The 21,136-nt window shown below is 41.6% G+C and overlaps 1 protein-coding gene across 1 annotated transcript in view; it reads right to left on the bottom strand.

Annotated features, from left to right (window-relative positions):
* Positions 1 to 21,136, bottom strand: part of PPAT (phosphoribosyl pyrophosphate amidotransferase) — a 60,845-nt gene that overhangs the window by 5,523 nt on the left and 34,186 nt on the right. The window contains exons 2-6 of the mRNA XM_015426330.1: positions 8,240 to 8,306; positions 5,832 to 6,038; positions 3,813 to 3,925; positions 3,537 to 3,682; positions 1,557 to 1,629 (exon numbers count right to left, since the gene is read on the bottom strand). Coding sequence (XP_015281816.1) covers positions 1,557 to 1,629; positions 3,537 to 3,682; positions 3,813 to 3,925; positions 5,832 to 6,038; positions 8,240 to 8,306 — 606 coding nt within the window. The remainder of the gene's footprint in view (positions 1 to 1,556; positions 1,630 to 3,536; positions 3,683 to 3,812; positions 3,926 to 5,831; positions 6,039 to 8,239; positions 8,307 to 21,136) is intronic.

Here is a 21,136-nt window from a genome sequence, read left to right as displayed (position 1 = left end):
GAGTTCATCAGAGGAATGGCAAGCTAAAAATATGATACAGGAGAGAAAGTAAAGCTCAGCTCCTCTCTCCTTCTCTCTCTTTTAAATGCAAATTTCTAAAGCTTTTATGGCTATGAAGAGATGTTTGAAAATGTGGGCAATGGTGGAATGGGATTGGGAACGGGACTTTAATGCCCACTGCAGCTTGGCCTCCTTGTGACAGCCATAATAAAACAGTGCAAAATGCAAGAAATCACAAAAACCATCAGTTTTGGAAAAACCGGCACAGAGCAGCAAATTCGCCTTTTCCTGACACCGGATTTTAATTTTTCTCCCCCTTTCATTGCACACCGTTAAAATTAGCTTCCATGGTAACTTGGAGAGATATTGAAATATCACAGAAGGTCAGATTAATGCTTCACCTGACATAGCAGAAATATTGCTAGAGTTTAAGTGCTTGTTTCATGGCTACCCAAGCAGAAGGCAAATATTAAAAACTAAGTGCAGACAAGCTGCCAGTAAGCTGCACAAACATACATACTACAAGACCATATGTTTAAATGCCTTAAAAATAGAAGCATGTTATTAATTCAAATTTATGCTTTAATTTAAGTGGATCTGCTAATACCTGCCACTCAAAATTCTTGTGTCAAACCTGACGGTGTCTCATTATTAGTTATTCAGTTGCTATTAGGCACATCTTGTGTACTGGCATTACATTAGTCTACCACCTTCCAATTTAATACCATAATGACCAGATGCTCTATTAATGGTGAAAATCCAAGTATCTAAAGGCTCCTTAAATTTTAAATCAGTTGTAATGTTTTCTCCTAGTCACTGTAACGTGTGGTGGCACTAAACTATGTGATATGATGTCATCACATCATGCATTTTTCCCCTAACCACACCCTCCCCATATTATTGACTATTGGAGGCAAAAATACACACTATGTTGATGTCTTGTCACATTATAAGTTTATGGTGGATTAAGGAAGAACTTGATATAGGAGGTACATTGTTTGTGGTAGTTCCACATCTCCACAATGTGTAGTATGTCTATGAAAACTTTAGCAATTTCTCCCATTTGCTTATTCATAAAATTGTGGAATTCAAGTCAATTATTCCAGAAGTTCTTAGCTTAACAAAGTATTGTGCCTATTCCTGAATTCCTTATTCTTATTTCAGAGTATTCCTGTGCAATTCTATACAGCTACACTGTCTCTGTTCTCAAAACACTGCATATAATAAGAGACAGACTCAACAGTTGTATAGACACAAATTAGTTAATGGAATGAATGTGCTGTTTCCAAACCTCACTGATAGACCCAGGGAGCCTAGTTGGCTCTGTGCTGTTAATAAGTAGTTGGTTTTCACAGATGAACCATCACCTGTCTACTCCTCTAAATAAAGACTTGTCATGCAATTTAGCTTCCTTAACATCACTGGAAGTTTTGCTAGTGACTAACAGGATTCAGATTTTCAAACTATTGCTATCTTGCTGTATTACAAAATGGCAAAAACTACCCAGTGATTGAATATCAGTTTATGTGTAAAGAACTTATAATAAACACACTTACTCTGCACCAATAGATAAAAAGCTACAGGATTCTGAGGAAACTACCCATCCTTCTGTTTCACAGATATTTTTCCCTGTAACAGAGTGCAAAACTGTAGTTAGAGTGCTTTCACAATCTTGTATCATTAAAATTTGTTGCAAAGGCCCATTACCTTTTTCAAATTATATAACAGAGTTGATCATTTTTCAATACAAAGTCCGAGAGGTTTAGCTCCCTGGTAATTACATAGCTTGTAAAAACACTGAGTATAAATAAGCCTACAATGTTATCTTGAAACTAAATAAACTTATTCATTTACAAATGAGTGAAAACAGGTAACAAAGAAACCCTTTGCTTTCATATGTTTTGAGGTGAATATGAAACGGAGAAACACATTTCTATCAGTAGATTATTTGTTTTCATCTGGATGAAATTCTCAGGATCATATCCTTTACCCAAGCAACCCTTCTCTGTTTACTCTGTTTAAGAGTATTTAAAATATTTCTGAAAATACTCTGGATGCATATTCTTGTCACATTACAGGGTTTCCTTGTGTTAAGAAAACACTTCTAACATCCCAAATAATATGGGCAAATTCTTGAAAATTATTACTTGTCATATAAAAAATTATTTCAAGACCGTCTTAATAAATTGTCCTAGCATGCATTGCTTTCACAGAAGAAATGGGCCAGCTGTATAAGAGATGTTCTCTTAATTATCCTTTGTATTTCCCCCATTTTTATAACTTTTAAATTGTTACTGTATCTAGTAGTGAAGCAAAACCAAGCAATTCACAAAAAGCAGCATTTTTACTCTAATTTCCAAGTATGCAGAAATATTTGACTTTGTAAATTAACCAAGGTGTTTTTTTAAAAAAAAAAGTGGTTGTAATGATTTCATGTTTTGGTGTATGTGTTTCTTTAAATGTTTAGTTTGACTGCAGTAATGTAAGGAGACTGATGGAGGGAGATGAGTGTGATGTCATTGGCTCATGACTGAGCATATGGGAGGAGGGGTGTCTCTGAGGTGATTGTGTGTTTTTTTTGGGAGGGTGAGACGAGTGTGGAGGGTGGTTGTTTTTAGCCTGTAAGGCAGAAGAAGCAGTTTATCCTGTGTGGCTAAGACAAACTGTTTAGCGTGTGTGGCTAAGACAGACAGTTTAGCTTGTGTGACTAAGGCCCCGGTCACATGGCAAAGTTGCCACGGGAGAGGCACGGAAGGTGGGCGGATTATCCAGGTGCGATCACACCCCAATATCTGGGAACTGGAACGCACCCGTGGCTTACCGCCGACAATGCGCATTTAAAAACTAGTACCTCCAAGGTACTAGTAAACGTTTGCCATGGGCTGCCTCCAGACGCCCATGGTGTGATTGCACCAGTGCACGGCATTCCCCTCCAGTCCCTCGTTTACCCGCTGGCGACAAGGGAAGGACCCGTGCTGTGCCGCCGGCACGTCTGATCGCGTAATTGTGAATCAAACTGCGCTGGGGCAATTAGCCACACCTCCCCCCTGTGATATCCGGCCCGGGTCCCCAGAGCCTAAGAGAGGCAGAGTTTAGCCTGTGCGACTAAGGCTGTCAGAGTTGAGTTTTGGTGTTTTGAGAGACAGTGTGCGACGTCAAGCTTTATCAGTAATATTTATAACTACCTTTCTTCAGCAACAGTTCAAGAATACCCAGAAACCTATTTTGTTCTTTTATAAATAAAACATTATTTGTTTAAACTTATCCCAGCAGTCAGAACAGTCCTTCCTCAGGGCCACATAGTCCTCTGAACTGCCCAGACACAGGGTCATTCTACCATAATAGAATGATTTGGAATTTTTAATTCCTGGTGGCAGCAGTAATCTACTAAAAGTTTATGTGAACAGAGTGTGTTTTAAAGGATAAATAGTCTCCCCATTAAGGAGGATGTCACAGTGGTAGTTAAATGAACACAAATTCAGCCTGCTTAAGCATGGTCCAAATATAAACATACTGATAGGCTAAGTAAATCTCACCTTTTCCATTAATATCACCTACTGGAACAAGGCGGCCAATGCAGAGTGGACGGTTCCCATAGGGATCTCGCACTGCATAAATAATATCTTTATGCATCACCAGAAGGGAATATGAAGTAGGTGTTTCATTCATCAAGTTTTTGATCCTGAAACATGAGAATTAATTCAACATATTGTCTTTATTGATGCTAAGAATTCAGACTACTGTTATCAGTTTTTTGCAATCGTACAGCTGTTGCCAGTTCCCGTTCTTTCTCTTCAAACTGGATTCTTTACCTTGCTACCCAGTCTGGGATATCGTCATGCTCCATTGGGGGAGTGAATGCCAGCAGCTGAGTGATCAGTTCACTGTCAGAACTGGTGGATAATCCTACTCCATGGCGCATTAGCTATTAAATAAAGGACAAAAAAGCCACCATCATATATATACAACTATTTAACACAGTTTCAACAGACTTAAATTTCCTGAAGATAAAGTGAGCATGAAGCAGTTAGATGCATACATCTGTCAACTATTTGAAGAATAGGTAAAGGTAAAGGTTCCCTTGCTCGAAAGCCAGTCGAATCCGACTCTAGGGTTGCGGTGCTCATCTCCGTTTCAAAGCCGAAGAGCCAGCGCTGTCCGAAGACGTTTCCGTGGTCATGTGGCCGGCATGACTAAACACCGAGGCGCACGGAACGCTGTTACCTTCCCACCAAAGTGGTCCCTATTTATCTACTTGCAATTTCTTGCTTTCGAACTGCTAGGTTGGCAGGAGCTGGAACTAGAGATGGGAGCTCACTCCATCATGCGGCACCCGGGTCTCGAACTGCTGAACTACTGACCTTCCACAGCCTGCAGTTCAGTGTCTTAACCACTTGAGCCACCGGAGCTAAGAACATCAATAGTTCAGATGGCTAGCCATCGTTCCTTCTTCCTAGGAAATACTGAAAATTGTAGTTCTGGGGAAAGAATGACTGGAGGGGGAGACAGGAATTTTAAACAGAATTCTCAACACCCTTATCAAACTGCAATCCCCAAGATTCTTTGGGGGAAAGTCATAATAATTAGTGTATAAAAGCAATATAAGTTTATGGTATACACGGCTATTTTTGAGCAGGAACGCACAGGAACGGAGTTCCGGCTGGCTCCCAAGTTGGCCACGCCCAGCAGGAACTCATTAGCATAATAGGCCACACCCAACAGCAGTAACTCATTAGGATTGGCTACATTAGGGGCGTGTGGCCTAACATGCAAAGGAGTTCCTGCTACAAAAACAGGCCCTGGATTTTGACAACAAACAAGGTAAACAGAATAACAAGCAAAAGGTGGGTGTGGCTGGATAACCACACTTCTGGTAACATGGGGGTGTGGCCTAATGTGCTAATGAGCTGTGCTGTCAGGGGTGTGACCCAATATGCTAATGAGTTCCTGCTGTTGGGTGTGACCTATTATGGTAATGAGTTCCTGCTGGGCTTTTTCTACAAAGAGCCCTGGAAGCCATAAGGTACTTTCTCATGTTCCAAAGTATCAAAAAAAGCCTGTTTTCTTACTAACTTTGTAATTTTCTGTATGTTTCAGAAAAATGGGGAACTCATAAATCTTCCCACCATAGAGCGATGCATATGTGACCAATGCAGGTAAAAGTTCTTGACTTTCTCCCTACTTTACGAAGCAATAGGTCCGAGTCCATTCTTATGAGAAGAGTGAAAAGAACATTGGAACTAGATATGGAAGGGAACATGGCTGACAGCAAGATAATAGAGAAGTTTGGTTTATTTTTATGTATAGTGTTTAATACAGAAGCTTCTCTCTCTTTTAGGAGGTACCAAATTTTGCACAGAAAACCCCCAGGAGAAAGAGCACCAACAGTAATAGAACGCAGTGTGACAAGTGGGCTGAATCCCACCCCCAACGTTAAGTAACAGATTGTCGGGAAACTTGGAAGTATTAATGGTTCCTAACAAATATGCATTTTCTTACCGCAAACAAAACATGGTTCTGGCCATGTGTAGTTACTTTCTGAGCATGAGGGATGCCAGCCTCCACGTAGGACCTGGGGATCCCCTGGAATTACAGCTCATCACCAGACTACAGAGATCAGTCCCCCTGGAGAAAATGGATGCTTTGGAGGGTAGACTCTATGGCAGTGTACCCCACTGAGGTCCCTGTCCTCCGCGGACTCAGTCCCCAAATCTCAAGGCCTTTCCCAACCTGGAGTTGGCAATCCTACCCCCCCATCCCCACCAGTGGCCAGGGGGGACCTGGCAACCCTAAGAGGAAGCACAGTTTAAAAATACTAGGCTAATTCCTACCTTTCTTCTCAGTCGTGCTGCATTTGTCAACTCTCCATTGTGGGCCACAGCAATCTTCCCGTGCAGTGTTTCCACAACAAATGGTTGGCAGTTATCTAGTACAGAGACACCCGAGGTGGAGTATCTTGTGTGGCCAATTCCAAGATTTGAAACATACAACTTTTTCAGACTGTCTTCACTGAACACATGATTAACCAGACCCATTCCCTGTAAAACAGAAAGGGAATTGAGTAGGCGACCCCAGGCAAACTAAAACTTGTCAATATACATGAAGACAAACACACTCACAAAAATTCCTGTCACTTCAGCTTTTTCTGTCTGATCAGTAAAGTGAGCCTACAATCTTTAAAAAAACGTGTCTTCCTCAACAGGCCAAGGGCTTTCTGGTCTATGATTTAATAATAACAATATTCTGTGGCAAACCTTGGGCCAAAACTGTATGTGACAATAGTTGTTCCACGTTTTGAACCACAGAGCTGTTTCAGCCTTTGGTGGTCCAACTTTAACTGCAAAAAGGGGAGTATGGGGAAGGAGCACTAAAGCTGTTTAAAACCCCACCTCCCCTCAGTGAGGAAAAAGTGCATCTCGTTTTAAAGTGCAGCTGAGGAGAACTGAACAGGGTATATGATATGGACACGGGGGTGATGGCAGTGGGCTCCTATGCTTCTCACTTGCATGCTCCTTCTTTGTACATGAATTGAATAGTTATATGGAACTATCATATCTCATTGGGCCCTTAAGCTAAGTTACCTCACATAGTTATTGCAAGGCTAAAGCACACTGCCTTCTCCTTAGATAATAAAGGCAGATTGGTGACTGGACTAGTGAAATGCAGGGTCAAAATATGTATGAATCACAATTTAAGTACTTTAAGTCCGGAGCTTGTTAACCTCTTCCTGATACAAGTCAGCTATAGTTGACCTGTTGTTTAATATGATAGATTCTGAGTGCTCCTTTTTACCATGGTATTACTGCACCTTTCTTGTGAGTGAAGGAAAAAGGATATTGTTTTATTTTCAAATTATTTGTTTTCAAACTATTGCAATTCGAAAACTCCTGAGGAACTGCAAATAATGCATTAGAAAACAAGGGAATTTGGGGATGGTTTTGGATAAGAGGCAGAAGTGGGATATGATATTGTCACAGGAGCCCGAGGAGGACCCGTCACTCTCCTCTTCGCTCGAGCTCCCCAAAGGCCCGGGTTCAGCCACTTTGTTTCACCCGCCTTCTCCTGGCTCCTCCCCCCCGGAGGGTAATGGCCTCAGACACCTGGAGTGTAAAGGCGGTTACGTCACCTTTCCTTTACCACTCCCTGCTGGATGTTCTCCCCGTGTCTCTCTCTGTGCTTTCTCACATCCAGGAGTCATCCCCGGCCTCCTCCGTTCCCTCCTTTTTATTTCCCCTTCCTCCTCCCAGTGTGCATCAGTCCTGTCCTGCCTCCCCTCTCGTTCTGGCTCCGCCCCCTCATAAAGCCTGGGACGCCCTACCCGGGGTGTGGCCTCCCTTCCGGCCCGCCGGGCTCCTGTCCATGGAGCCCGGCTGCGTGGGCGTGCCCTCGAGCCGGGCCTCTGGCCCGGCGCGGCCTCTCTTGCCGCGGCATCCGCTCCAGAGTCTCCCAGCCCGGAGCCTGTACGAGGCCGTCCGCTGTCGTTTCCAGCGCGGCCGCCCGTTTCCCCTGCTGTGTCGGGTTCCCCTCCCCGCCGTGCCTCTGCCCCGCCCGCTCCTCTCTCGGCCGCCGGAGGACCGACCCCCGCCGTCCCCACTCCTCCCCGCTCGATGGGCGGCCCCGGTAAGCGTCGGTGGGTGCGGGCTCCTTCTCCCCGGCGTTGCGCCGGGGTGGCTGGTTTCGGTGGGGTTGGGGGTGCAGTCGGTGGGGGTGGGGGTGCAGTCCCGCCATCGGGACAGATATTTATGCATTTATTTACAGAGTTTATACCCCCGTCTTTCTGCCCTTCAAAACATACAACATATAATGACATTATAAAACTATTAAAATCAACACTCCTCCTAAACATACATCATTAAAATATATTGTAGGATAACTGGTTAGGAGGATGCTCATATCAAAGACAAATGACTAAGAAAGAGAAAGCAGATTATAAAATAACTTTCTTCAGATTTTGGGCCCATATAAGCGCTAATGCCTGTCTTCCAGTTTCTCTCTGTCTACTGCCTGCACCTATTTATTCTTCTATACACAATTCCTTAAAGCTTACAATAGAAGTTCTCACCATCAAGTTTATCCCTCATTTGCCATACGATAAATAGATAAATAAATATCCCTCATTTATGTGTGGTATATGCTCCTCAGTTTTATGAATAATCTTTTTAAGATGGTAAGAAGAGGTCAGATTCTTTATTACTACTTCTTTTAAGAACATAAATAATAAACAACCTTTCCATTTTACCTTGTGCACTTTGAAGGATTGGGCTGATTCTCCATCACTTGTCACAATCCCAGCACTCTCTTGACCTCTGCAGGAACAGAAGAAAATCTTAAAGCACATGAATTAATGAATCGCATAATGTCGTAAGTCCTAGTAATGCTTATATTCGAGCAGGGTTTTGAACCAATACTAAAAATCCCCAGAAAATACATTTACCAAAGATGAAAGTAGGACAGATGTATTTTACCACCAAATTGCCTCCAAATTATCATCTCTCTCCAGCATGTAGTTCAAACGTTTGGGTCTCCGAAATCAGTATTTCACTAAGTTTGATCAGACCATTTAGAGTCTGTTCAGACAATTAGAAGGAGGGGGTTCCCTTTGACTACCAAAAAGGTTGTGCTGGCGATTATGGCACCTGAATGCACAAAAGCAACATAAAATGGGAGTTGTAGTAAGGAGGTGAATTGGGTGAAATTAAGTGAATAAAGTGACTGAATCCAACTGAGTATTTGCCCCCTCAGACTAGGAGACTGAAGTCACAAATCCTGTCATCCACTCCCCTCACTATGGAAAGAAGTGAAGAATCAAAGCCAGGAGATCCCACATTAAAACATCTTCCTGAGAAGACAATGCTTGTCTCTTGTTGGTTTGAACTTGTAGGCTCAGTACATTTCTGAATGCAGTCTTCTGATCTGGACACTCAGGAATGGGATAAGCAGCGCCTGGAGAAGTCCAGCAGATTTCAGACATATTCCAAAGGTCATGCATATTTTCTGTCTTAGAGCTCTCTGCTACCATGTGAAGTACTGTGCAATCCATTTCCCCACTATTTCTTCAAGCACACATGGGCAAACTAGGGTTGCCAGTGTCCAGTTGGTAACTGGAGATCTCCCACAATTACAACTGGTCTCCAGTTCCCCTGGAAAAATGGCTGCGTGGGAAGGTTGATTTTACGGCATTATACCCCGCTGTTCTCTCCAGGCTCTCCCCCCCTAAAATCTCTAGGAATTCCCCAACCCAGAGCTGGCAACCCTAGGGTAAATCATTGTCAGGTGCCATATATGTAAGCAATGTTCCCTCTAAGTTGTGGAGTTTTGTGTGCAAAAATTCTACTTTGTGAGCGACTGGCATTAAAGTTGTGAGCAAGTGATTTGGCTATTGCATACATTAGTTTGCTCTGAAGCCATCCTTCCTGAGCTAAGACAAAAATGTGTGAGCTGGAGACTAAAAAACTGTGAGCTAGCTCACACTAACTCAGCTTAGAGGGAACACTGTATGTGAGCCTTTAAAAATGTTTTGCTTGTTATTCAAAATGTTTGCAACCTGTTGTTCCTTGCAAAGTGGGTCTGGAAACACTGCCCTCTAGAGGGAGGTGATTATGACATAGGCTGGGTGAGTGGGTTGCCAGGCAACAGGATGGGAGAAGAGGGGTTAACTCCAAGGGAGAGAGAGTGAGAGGAGCAGAAGTCTGGGTTGTTGGTTTTTCCTTGAGGAGGGGAGGGCTTTTCGATGGAAGAAGAGGTTCTGGAGAAGACAGCCTGTGGAACAGTGCGAAGGGCAGTTGGCAGAAGAGTGGCCATCTTCGGGTGTGGGCCTTTGATCCACAGTGCTCATGGGACTTCTGCTGTTGCAGTGAGGAAAGGCTGCTTCCTTGAACCCATAAAGGAGGGAGACCTCACCACATATTTCACTTCAGCACTAACTCCACAGGGATGTTTTATGCTTGCTCTAATCAGAGGTCATTTCGGGGGGAATCACGGGGGATCGCAGTTCCCCCGAGTGAGGTATGGGGGACGGGGCACATGATGAAGCCCCGCCCCCCGCTTCCGGCCGCCCCGCTTCAGGCCCTCATTCAGCCAGGAGGAGGCAGGAGAAGAGGGAGGGTAAGTTGCTTCCTCCCTGCCTCTCCCCACCCCTGCCTGCCTGGGACCAGGGAGGGCCTTCGCGGGGCTTCCTTGCACTCCCGCCGGCCTTGCAGGTCCACCGCCGGGCCCCTCATGGGGTTCGGCAGTAGAGCTACAAGGCCGGCGCCAGCGGCCGGGACCATTGGGGGCGGGGTGTGTGGCCTTATGACACACTTCCGGTGATGTCAGGGTGTGTGGCATATGCTAATGAGTTATGCTAATGAGTTCCCCTAGCTCTTTTTCTACGAAATGACCCCTGGCTCTAATCTACAGACAGTATCCAGACTTCCCCGGAGCTAATGAATTCAGAGAGTAAAGAGGCTTACTTTTCCCTTTGTCCTGACTTCAGGACACTTAATATACTTTAAACTCCCCAACCCCCTTGTTTTTCCTGCCTTTAAATAAACTCTGTGTTTAAGCAGCAGTTTGGGTTTTGAATGGGGCATCCACAACTCTGTGTCCACTAATTTACCCTTTTCAAGGTTAAAATGGATATACATTTTTACAATTCTCGTATTTTTGGTCTACAAGAGACTATAACCAGCTAAACCTGAAATAATGGACAGACTACAGACATAGGAATTGGGTTTTCTTAAAAAAAAAAGAAAAAAGGTTAGACTGTAACAGAAGTGTATCCAATATAAATCGTAATTAATAACAGAACAAAATTATGAAGGTTTAGAGCATTTCAGTCCCAACAAACCAACTAAGCAGTGTAACAAATGACCTCTGAAAAACACCCCTCACAGCATAATCCTAAACAGTTATACCATTCTAAACTCATTTGACTTCAGTGGACCTAAAAAGTAGTCACACTGGTTGGGGTTTCATTCACAGTCTCCTAACCTTTAATAACTTTATTTGCTTTTCATATCAAACCTGAGGCTATTAAATGTATACACTGTAATTTATTGCTATTCAGACATTTCCTAGTCTGTTTCACACAGAAGCATCATTAAGGTTTCCCCCCCTCCAGATTCCCCAGGAAACTCCCCCCCCTCTCTCCCCAAACAACATCAACTGCCATTGCACTCAATCTTCCAATCATGCCTTTTAATCTAAAAGTCCTCCAGAAAAGACAGAGAACTGCAATTCAGCATTGACTGAGGTAATCTAAATAAATATCCAATTGAATGTGTGACAAATAGCAAGGAAATAAATCTGTATGGATGGCTGTGGAAACCCCCCTTCCCCAAGTGAGGTTGTATTCTCCAAAGAGGAACAAAATAGTACTTATATAGCTGCCAGGGCCTAAACTTGGTTACAGTGTTGACAGCCAACTCTGGCCTGGGATTAAAAAAACATGCAAGTTACATCCAAGCAATTTATCAATTTTTCTTCTGCTTCTTCTTCAGAATCACTAGCCCAGTTCTTCACAAGTGCGTTCTGCCCTGACTGGCAAAGGCTCTCCAAGGTCTTGGGTAATGGTCTTTCACATTATCTCCTACCTGATCTTTTTAACTGGAGATGCCATGGGTTGAATCTGGAATATTCTGCCTGAAAAACAGATGCTCTACCCCTGAGACATGTGCTTTCTGCACAAACGATACTTGCTGATATGTAACTCCTTCTATGCACACTGGATAAACGGAGAGTCTTATTCAACATTCAGAGATCTCAGGTACCCTCTTTTCATACATGTAAAGTAGCATACTGGTTGTTTAAGGGAACTTGCAGTTTGCCTTATACATATGAACACATGAATTAGACTCTTGGGTCCCTCAAGGTCAGTAACGTCTACTCTGACTGGCAAGTGGCTCTCGAGGGTCTCAGGCAGACATCTTTCCCATCACCTACTACTTGACCCTTTTAGAGCCAGTTTGGTGTAGTGGTTAAGTGCGCGGACTCTGATCTGGGAGAACCAGGTTTGATTCCCCACTCCTCCACTTGCAGCGGCTGGATGACCTTGGGCAAGCCATAGTTCTGTCAGAGCTGTTCTTGAAAAAGAACAATTTCTGTCAGAGCTCTCTCAGCCCCACCTACCTCACAGAGTATCTGTTGTGGGGAGGGGGAGGGAAAGGAGTTTGTAAGCCGCTCTGAGACTCCTTTGGGTAGTGAAGGGCAGGGTATAAATCCAATCTATCCTCTTCTTTTTCTAACCGAAGATGCTAGGGACTGAATCTAGGGCCTTCTGCATGCCAAGCAGATGCTCTACCACTGAGCCATGGCCCCTCAAACATACATAACAAAGTATGTTTTTAGTAGCATGCATACAGATTCAGCAAGAATTGATATGCTGAGTTTTTAATAGATTTACAGAAAAGCTCTTGTTTGTAAAATAGTATATAATTGCTAGAATCAAATGCTCTTTACCTGAGAAAAGTACTAACACAAATTCTCAAAATACAAAATTATAGCTTTTCTGTTGATACGAACCATGAAATGTCTAAATGCGTGTCCATAATTTACCTAAACTGGTAGCTTTGTCTTTACAACAGAGTAACCTTGAACAGATGTAAACTTGCAGAATTAAGGGTACAGTCTTATGTACACTTACGTGGGAGTAAGCACTATTGAAGATAGTGGGACTTATTTCTGAGTACACATGCACAGGATTGTGCCACGTGTGGTCTATGAATCACAGACTTTGGTAGTGCTCCTAGGGCTATAGAATAAAAATTCTATTTAAATGAAAGGCACTGGATTGCTAGCAATTCTTAAAAGAAACAGGGTGCAAATCTATCATGATTCAGGATAAATACACCGTAGAACAAATCCAGGTTTTTTATCAGAGCGTGTCTACTGCAAAGGGGTTTTAAATAACTTGGTTATGCTCAGAATTCTATCTAACAGAAGGCAGCTTATTCTAGATGCCGATTATTAAAGTACTTTGCAATCATTTGCGCCTGAGCTGCTTTATTTTCCCTGCCTCAAATGCAGAACCTGCTTATTTGGCAGTTTCTCAAGTTACTCCCCTCAGGCAGCTTGAGCCAGTAAAACTAGATCCTTTCATCTCTGTAGAGCTTACTGACAACCAGCCGTCTGGTTTCCTAGGAAACAAAATCTTGGCTAGAAATAGTGAATCATTTCCAGGTCACTTTCAACATGGAGAGTGGAGCAGGAAGGCACTGGACTGAAGAGGAGGTTAAAGCCTTGTTAAGCGTCTGGTCAGAAAAAAATATCAGAAAGCAACTCCATGGAACACTGAGGAATAAAGGGATATTTATTTACATTGCTAAAAGGCTGCAGGAGTTGGGGATCTGCAGAGACTGGAAACAATGTCGTGCAAAGTATAAAAACCTGAAATATGAATATAGGACAGTTAAATATGCCCACAACTCAGGAGATGCTACAAAGACCATGAAGTTTTTCCATGAACTGGATGCCATATTGCAACATGAACCTGTCACACAATTAAAAGAGGAAGAAAACGGCAGGTGCTCAGCAAATGAGATCATAAATGCCACCAGAGAGAACAATGAAGGTAAAAAAAAGCTCTCTTTCCTTCTTATTTTTTTTACCTAAAATACCTAGAGGCTTCCATGATTCAAAGCCACATAATACACCACAGATGGCACAGTTGGTAGAACAAACTGACTTAATTCACTCCCTCCTTGTCGGCGTGTGTTTGTGTGCGTGCAGGGTGGGGTGGCTATGCACACTAGCGTTTCTATAAATACATAAACCTGATGAAGTTAAACTAGCTGCTACAGTCAGATTCAGGAGATACTATTTCTGTAAAGGGGGAGCAAACCCAGCAGGGCCCTCCCTCCGGTTCTATTGCTTTTTTTTACTGGTGATTTATCTTTTACAGCTGATATCACATTTTTTGCAGCTGTCCAGTGCAAGGGAAAAAATAATTGTGGGATGAGTAATGTACGGTACAAAGATTTCAGCTGCTCTAAATGAGAAATTTATCTAGAGCTGGAATGAAAATAAAAAGGTCCAGGATTGAAAGTCGCACATTGGGAATGAGGAGGAAATGTTGTTCCTTTTGCAGTTCATCCCCCCCCCCCCCCCCATGAGCTCTGGATGACTGCTAACAGGCTAAAAATTAAAAAAAAACACACAGGTACAATGTGGTTTTTAAGTCATTTGATTGTCAAGGACTGAAATGTCACACCAAGCAGCTTCGTACTCTGACAGCTGTCATCTTTTACCCCCAGCCCTCCAAGATGGCATGCCATGAAATCTATTTTTGCTTGTTCCTTAAAAAGAAAAACCCGAAAATAAAATTTAGAAAGGCCAAAAATAACAAACAGCCCCCCCACAAAAATAATAAAAGAAGGCAGTTGCTGTACTATTTCTCTCTAATATGAGATTTACTTTTGCATCACATTTGGGGAGAATATTTTAAATTGCTGTTCTGTTTTGTCTTTTTAAAGCATTCTCTGTCAGATATCTACTTTCAACAATAAGGGCAAAAAATGCCCATCACACTTGGCTGTGTGTGTGTGTGTGTTAAATAAAAAATGCAAAGTCATTACCTATAGACTTCCAAAAACAAATACTAATTAAGGTTACATGTTGGGGAGGGGGGGGCTGCATTTCAAAAGAATTGCCAAGAAGTCATCATCCCTTTGAGAGAAATTACCAAAGAAACAGTTGAAAATGTCTAGAGGTCTTGCTTAGACAATTCACATTTTTTGGCTGTCGCTTGGACTACAGCAACACAATTTTCAATCCTTCTCTCAAAACCTTTTAGCTATATAAGCCCACCACACCTCATTTTCTAGCATTCACATGAAAAACAAAGACCCCTAATTTAAAGGAACCATTACCATGGATCACACAGATGTTTATTGGGGAGGGGGGATTAAGTGCCTTTCCCCCTTCTGCATTCTTTTAACTCTTCCACAGAGTGATATTCAGTTACATTTTAGGGCTAGTTAGTACATTAAAATTTCCTGCAAGAGCTCAGTCTCTGTGTTGCACACATATGTTCATGAAGTAGTATTGTCATCAAAGAGAATACAGCAATGAAGCATCCAATACAGACACTGGCTATTAGGGCTGTGATCCCGTGCCAGGAAAAAGCCCTGCTCTACTCATGTTCCAGAGATTTCTCCTAGAAGAAGGTTGAAGGAGGTTTACAGTGCCATCATAAGCAGAATTAACATATTAGAAATGTGCAACTCTGCTGAGGGATAGCACTGTTAATCCATGTCAAGTTCTTACAGAAATATCATTCTATCTTAATGAAACAAGCAGATTTGGCTTTTATGAACTGTGGATTGTTTCATGATGTCAAATTCCTCCTCACCCCTGTGCACAGGGATGCCTGACTGCATGAAGAAAGGCCAGTATGAACGGGACTGAATTGCAGAAGAAGAAGGCACTTGTAGCCACTTTTGTGAATAACTACACACTTTCATTTCTTCCTGGAGTGGGCCACATTTTACCACTGCAGGTTTTATTCCTGTATGTTTTTGGCAGAGTTCCTAACTCAACTGACTGAACAAAACACATCAACTGTAATTGGACAGTTTTGGAGTTACATAGCTTATTAATTTCAGTTCAACTAAGCATCCGGATTCCAAAAACATAAATTGAAAACTGCCTGAACCGCTTTTAGTGTCAGTTTGTTAGAACAGTGAGATTTTCTGGATGTTTTATGCAGAGGCACCAAACAGCTGTTTTGTTGTGTTTTTTTCCTGATTCATAGAGGAAGGACAGCCCATCATTGTTTGGCAATATACTGACTACCCAGAATTTGTTATGATTAAAGCTTGCTTGGCTTGCATATGTTTTGCCAAACATACTGGTTGTATCAGAAAACATCTCCATCAATGCCCTCGATACACTATAATACATTAAAGTAGCTAATAATATTGAGACTGATCAGGAGAGACAAGTGAAAGCAACACGCCTTATGTGTATATAGTGGTTTCAAGGGAACCAGAAGCTTCTCATTGATGCTCCTAAGGAATGTAAGAGGATGAACAGTCCTTTGCTGGGTTACATGACCTCCCTGTAACATCCAGCCTGACAACATAATGATACACTAAGTAGAAAACATTTCCCTTTCTGGAAATGAACTGCAAGGAGTCCTTTACTTCTGACTCTTCTTTAGTCCATGTTCCATTCTCAGTCTCAGCTATTTTTTAAATGATTTAAGATTAAATGTTTAAGGTAGTCATGAACCCTAGTCCTATCCAGAAGATGTAAATGAAGTATCCAGTGATGGTGGGTCGTTACCAGAATCTACCATGTACATCATTCACAGTATATTTCAACATGTTCTCTGACTTTTCTACATACTAAATCTCTTCTTTTTTTCCTTCCAGGTGAAGCCTTACTTAAAGATGAGGAAGACGCTTCTGCAAATCCATTACTTTTTATTTCTCATTGCAGGCCCATCCAGCTAGGTAATGAATGATGATGTGTGCGTGAGAAGAAATATCCTAGGTCTTTTCAAGAGCACAGGAATTATATTTCTTTAAATTATTTTAAATTTATTTATATCCTGCCTTTCTCCCCAACGGGGACCTAAAGTAGCTTACATCATTCTCCTCTATTTTATCCTTGTGAGGTAGGTTAGACTGAGAGCGAGTGACTGGCCCAAGCTCACCCAGCAAGCTTCCATGGCAGAGTGGGGATTCAAACTGAAGTTTCCAAGAACCTAGTCTGACACTCTATTACACCATGATGATTCTGTGTGTTGTGTAAGCAATGGAAGAAACAATTGCAGAAGACTATAGAGTAAGCGTCCCCAACCTTGTCAAACCTGTGGGCACTTTTGGAATTCTAAGAATATGAAGGGATGCTATCACAAAATGGCTGTCACAGAGGGTACAACCAACCACAAAAAATAGATGCCCGGGGGTTGGGACTGCTTTCAAAATATCAGGAAGCTGCATTATAAACATCCTCCTATGATGAAGGCGGTTGTTAATCATGCTTCCTGGGCTCTTCTGAGATATCTCATGCTCCAGTGAGGTGGAGGGAAACCAGGACTGGCTCTTTGCTTTGGATAATGGGCTCCACATTGTGGACCACTGCTACAGAGTGTGTAGCTAAGATCTGAGGTTGGTTTCTCATTGTCTACTTGTGCAAAACTGGTGGTAGTTTCTTAATAAACTATAAGACATAATTATTTGCTTTTATAGGAGTGCATGAAGATAAACAAATGGGACACATATGCTATTCAGAGGGAGATTAGTTTGGGGGGGGGATACACAAAACATACTCAAGCTCCTTTCCCTTCACAGTCCAGGATCCAGGCAGCTCCTCTTATGCATAGAGCTCATCCACATGCTTGTAGGATTGTCTTCTAGCAGTACTCTTCCACATCTCATGTGGTACTAAACGGTCCCTGATGTTCAGGAAGGCAAAGTCAAAGTAAAATACTTTGACTTTAGGAAGGCTTTTCAGTGTGTTGCTACCAGAAAAAGGAAGCTGAAAAACAATTATATGCACGCATGGAGTACTCTGGATCCCAGCTGTTGTATAACAGATATCTTCTATATATTAATCTGAAACACAGAAATAACAAGAATGTTCAGTGCAATCCTAAACAGAGTTATACCCTTCTAAGCCCATTCACTTTTACACATATAAAATGGTGTAGCTCTGCTTAGGATTGCACTGTTAAGTATGTGTGTATATGACCACATAACCAACTTATCCCACATAATTTCCGGTATTCAGATAATTAACTAGTTAATATATGGAACAACTCAAATCTACTTAACAGTGAAATGCAAAAATCAGTACTGAAAGAGTATGTACTGCTTCAAAAAACTGTTACAGACGGGTGGCTGATTTGCCCTTAACTCAAAGTGTTATTCCTGTATAGTAGGCTTAATTGTACATATGGAATTCAGAGACAACGACCATCACAGAACAGTCAGCTTCCATTTCTCTTTGGGATTTTTTTTTTTTAACTTTCATAATCCTTATAATACTAACCTAGTGTGAAATATTTTAAAATCAGTCGTGTATATTAAAAATCTGTCCTGTATCTTGAGTTTGTTTTTTGAGGTTTGCCTGAATATTCTTGGCAAGGGAAAAAAGTTAACAAAACTTCTCTCTCTCACTGTCTCTACCTGATCCTGACCCCACCCTACCCAATGCAGGTAATACATATCTATGTCTCTCTCCTATCCTACCTGATGCAGGTAACCCAACAGCAATACTAGATACTTCAAAACACCCACCCTTTATTCCGTCTGTAGCAAATGAAGGAGGAAAACATTGGACTGTCAACGAAGTGAGAGCTCTAATACGCGTGTGGTCAGACAAAAGCATCCAGCAGCAACTGGAAGGAACAGTGAGAAACAAAAGAATATTTGAACATGTTGCTGCTAGACTTCAAAAGTTTGGAATTGATAGGGATTGGAAACAGTGCAGGACAAAATATAAAAATCTAAAACATGAATATAAGAGTGTAAAAAATGCTCAGTTTTCAGGCAACACAAGCAAAAGTATGAAGTTTTTTAGAGAACTGGATGCTATTCTGGGACACGGCAGTGCAGATAAAACAAGCAGATCAGAAAACAACAGCAAGAAGCCAGAAGAACGGACAGAAGTTAAAATAGAAAGAAATTGCAGAGGTAAGGATTTTAGTTACCAAACTTATTTTGTTTCTTAGTTATAAAGTAGAATTATATGTATTTAAAAGGCATGAAAACAACAACATCCAACACACAAGAATGTAAACTTTCATGTATTTCTTTTTAAATTTATAGTACAAATAACAAAATTGAACAGAGACCAGTGATGTGGATTTTCTTGGAAAATATGAATCATAAAATTTTCCAGTACCTGAAATAGAGCATGATCTGATTTGACATACTTATTTTGACATATTTAGTGAATAACATTTTTAAAGTACCCAGTGTTAATTTTATGACTCCAAACCAACAAATACTTGAACTCAAATATATAATTAGAGAAAAATAAAGTGTGATTTCAATGCTATATTCAAACAAATTCAAAGCTGCAGAAATTATTTTTATTTATTTACTTTATTTATAATGGCGATCTACATCCTCTCCTCTCCTCCATTTTATCTTCACAACCACCCTGTGATGTAGGTTGGGCTGAGAGGATGTGACTGACCCAAGGTCACCCAGACAGCTTCCATGGCAGAGTGAGAATTCGAACGTGGGTCTCCAAGATCCTAGTCCAACACTCTGAACACTACATCACACTTGAATATTGATTGGTCTATTAAAACTTTTATACACTGCCTTTTCTCATGGTTCAAGGCGACTTACAATAGTAGTTAAAAATCACTTCCAATTGAAACCGAAATAAAATAGAATCACAGAACCATAGAGTTGGAAGGACCTTCCAGGGTCATCTAGTCCAACCCCCTGCCCAATGCAGGAAATTCACAAATTCCTCCCCCTCCACACCCCCAGTGACTGCCCAGAAAAGGGCTGGTAGTCCAGAATTGGGATAAATAATATTATAGGATGCCATCTTGGATCTTTTACTCTGTGTTGTAATTTTTATTAAGTTGTATAATGAATTTTAATGTTTTTGTAAATTTTATGGCATTGCTACCTTTTGTACATCGCCCAGAGCTCGGTGTAAGCTGGGACAGGGCAATTAGTACATCTAATAAAATAATAACAATGATAATAATTTTTTTAAAACCCAAAACCACTGATCTGAAAACTATTAGCACAATGATTTTAGCACACCCAAAGAGCCGGGTGTGATATATCATGAATGTGATTGTCCACTCCTGTTTTTCAACCGAATTAGATGTACAGGGGTAGTAACACTGAGGCACCCAGGTGATAGTCTCCTTGGATAGTCTCAGTACTGATGTTCATTTACAATCTGTTCCAAATCAGTCTGATGCTTTTTTCCTCCTAGGCAAGGTACAGCATATTAATATTTTTCAACAATGACAACCAAATATTCAAAGCAAGTAGTATAGAAACACAGTAGTCTAGTGAACACTTTCTGGAAGCAGAATTCCAGTTAGCTGGTAATGCATTAACTGTCATAACTTTAAGTAGTTAGAAGACAGTTTATATATGACTGATGCCTTTCATATAATATGTTACTCATGAGCTTGTAAGTTAAAGTAAAATAAGACTTGATGAGAATAGCCTAGGGACACACAAACATATGTGTTACGTAGTCAGATTGGCTGGGGCTTAGTAATAGGTTTCACGTTCACCTTTTCTTTCTGTGTTGTGTCTTGAAACTAAAGCTGTAAATCCCTCACTGGATGAGGCTCCTCTCTGACTGCCTAGTGATGGTGCTTTATCAATGAGAACTACTCAGTTTTGACTACTTGGGACTCAGAGTGGAACAGCTAAAACATTTCTTGCTTGATTTATTTTAAAGGCTCTTAGAAGAACTGTAATAGAATGTCCTCAGTTGTAACTTTAAAAAAAAAAGTAATGCCATAACCTTTAACATTTTACCCAGAAATGCACAGAGATGCTGGCGAGGAAGATTCAGTTAGCAGTGTGTCAGGAGATCTGGGGCTCACAGACACACAGAAAGTGGCAGACACAGGTAAACGCAGAGTCATTCTGCATTAATTTCTTGAGTAAAATACAGATTCTGTCAATTCTGCTACATATATAAGGGCTGTCAACTGGCCTAGACAACTTTTGAAGTTTGGGCCAGCAGGAGGGAATTTTTTTAAAAAAATTGTGTGTGTGTGTGTGTGTGTGTGTTTGTGTGCTTGCCTAGAAGTCATGGTTGACTTCTGGCAACACCTACTAGGGGCTTGGACATTTTTCAGAGAGGTGATTTGATTAGCCTGACTCTGCATCCCGCCTCTGGTATTCCTTGGAGGTTGCCCTTCCAAGTACTTGCCGAAGTCGGCCCTCCTTAGCCTGGGCTATCCGGGTCAGGGCAGCAGGAGGGAATTCTGAAGGGGAAAGACTTTTCCCCCTGTCTGTTTTCACAGCAATTTATATATGTGTATTATTTGTTCTCTGGACATGTACACTGCACATACCAGTGTACTGGACAGTATGAGGAAGGAAGGTCCCTAGAAACATCATTCTAAGTTCCTACAGTATGGGTGCAAAATCTGAAATAGGTCAAAGACAGGCAAGAAGCAATGCTAGTGGTGATGGTGGTTGAAGAGGCA

The sequence above is a fragment of the Gekko japonicus genome, unplaced genomic scaffold, assembly GCF_001447785.1.
Source record: "Gekko japonicus isolate JY-2015 unplaced genomic scaffold, Gekko_japonicus_V1.1 scaffold622, whole genome shotgun sequence".
Classification (NCBI taxonomy): Eukaryota; Metazoa; Chordata; class Lepidosauria; order Squamata; family Gekkonidae; genus Gekko; species Gekko japonicus.
Note: the sequence above shows the minus strand (reverse complement) of the source record. Positions and strands in the feature narration are given on the sequence as shown.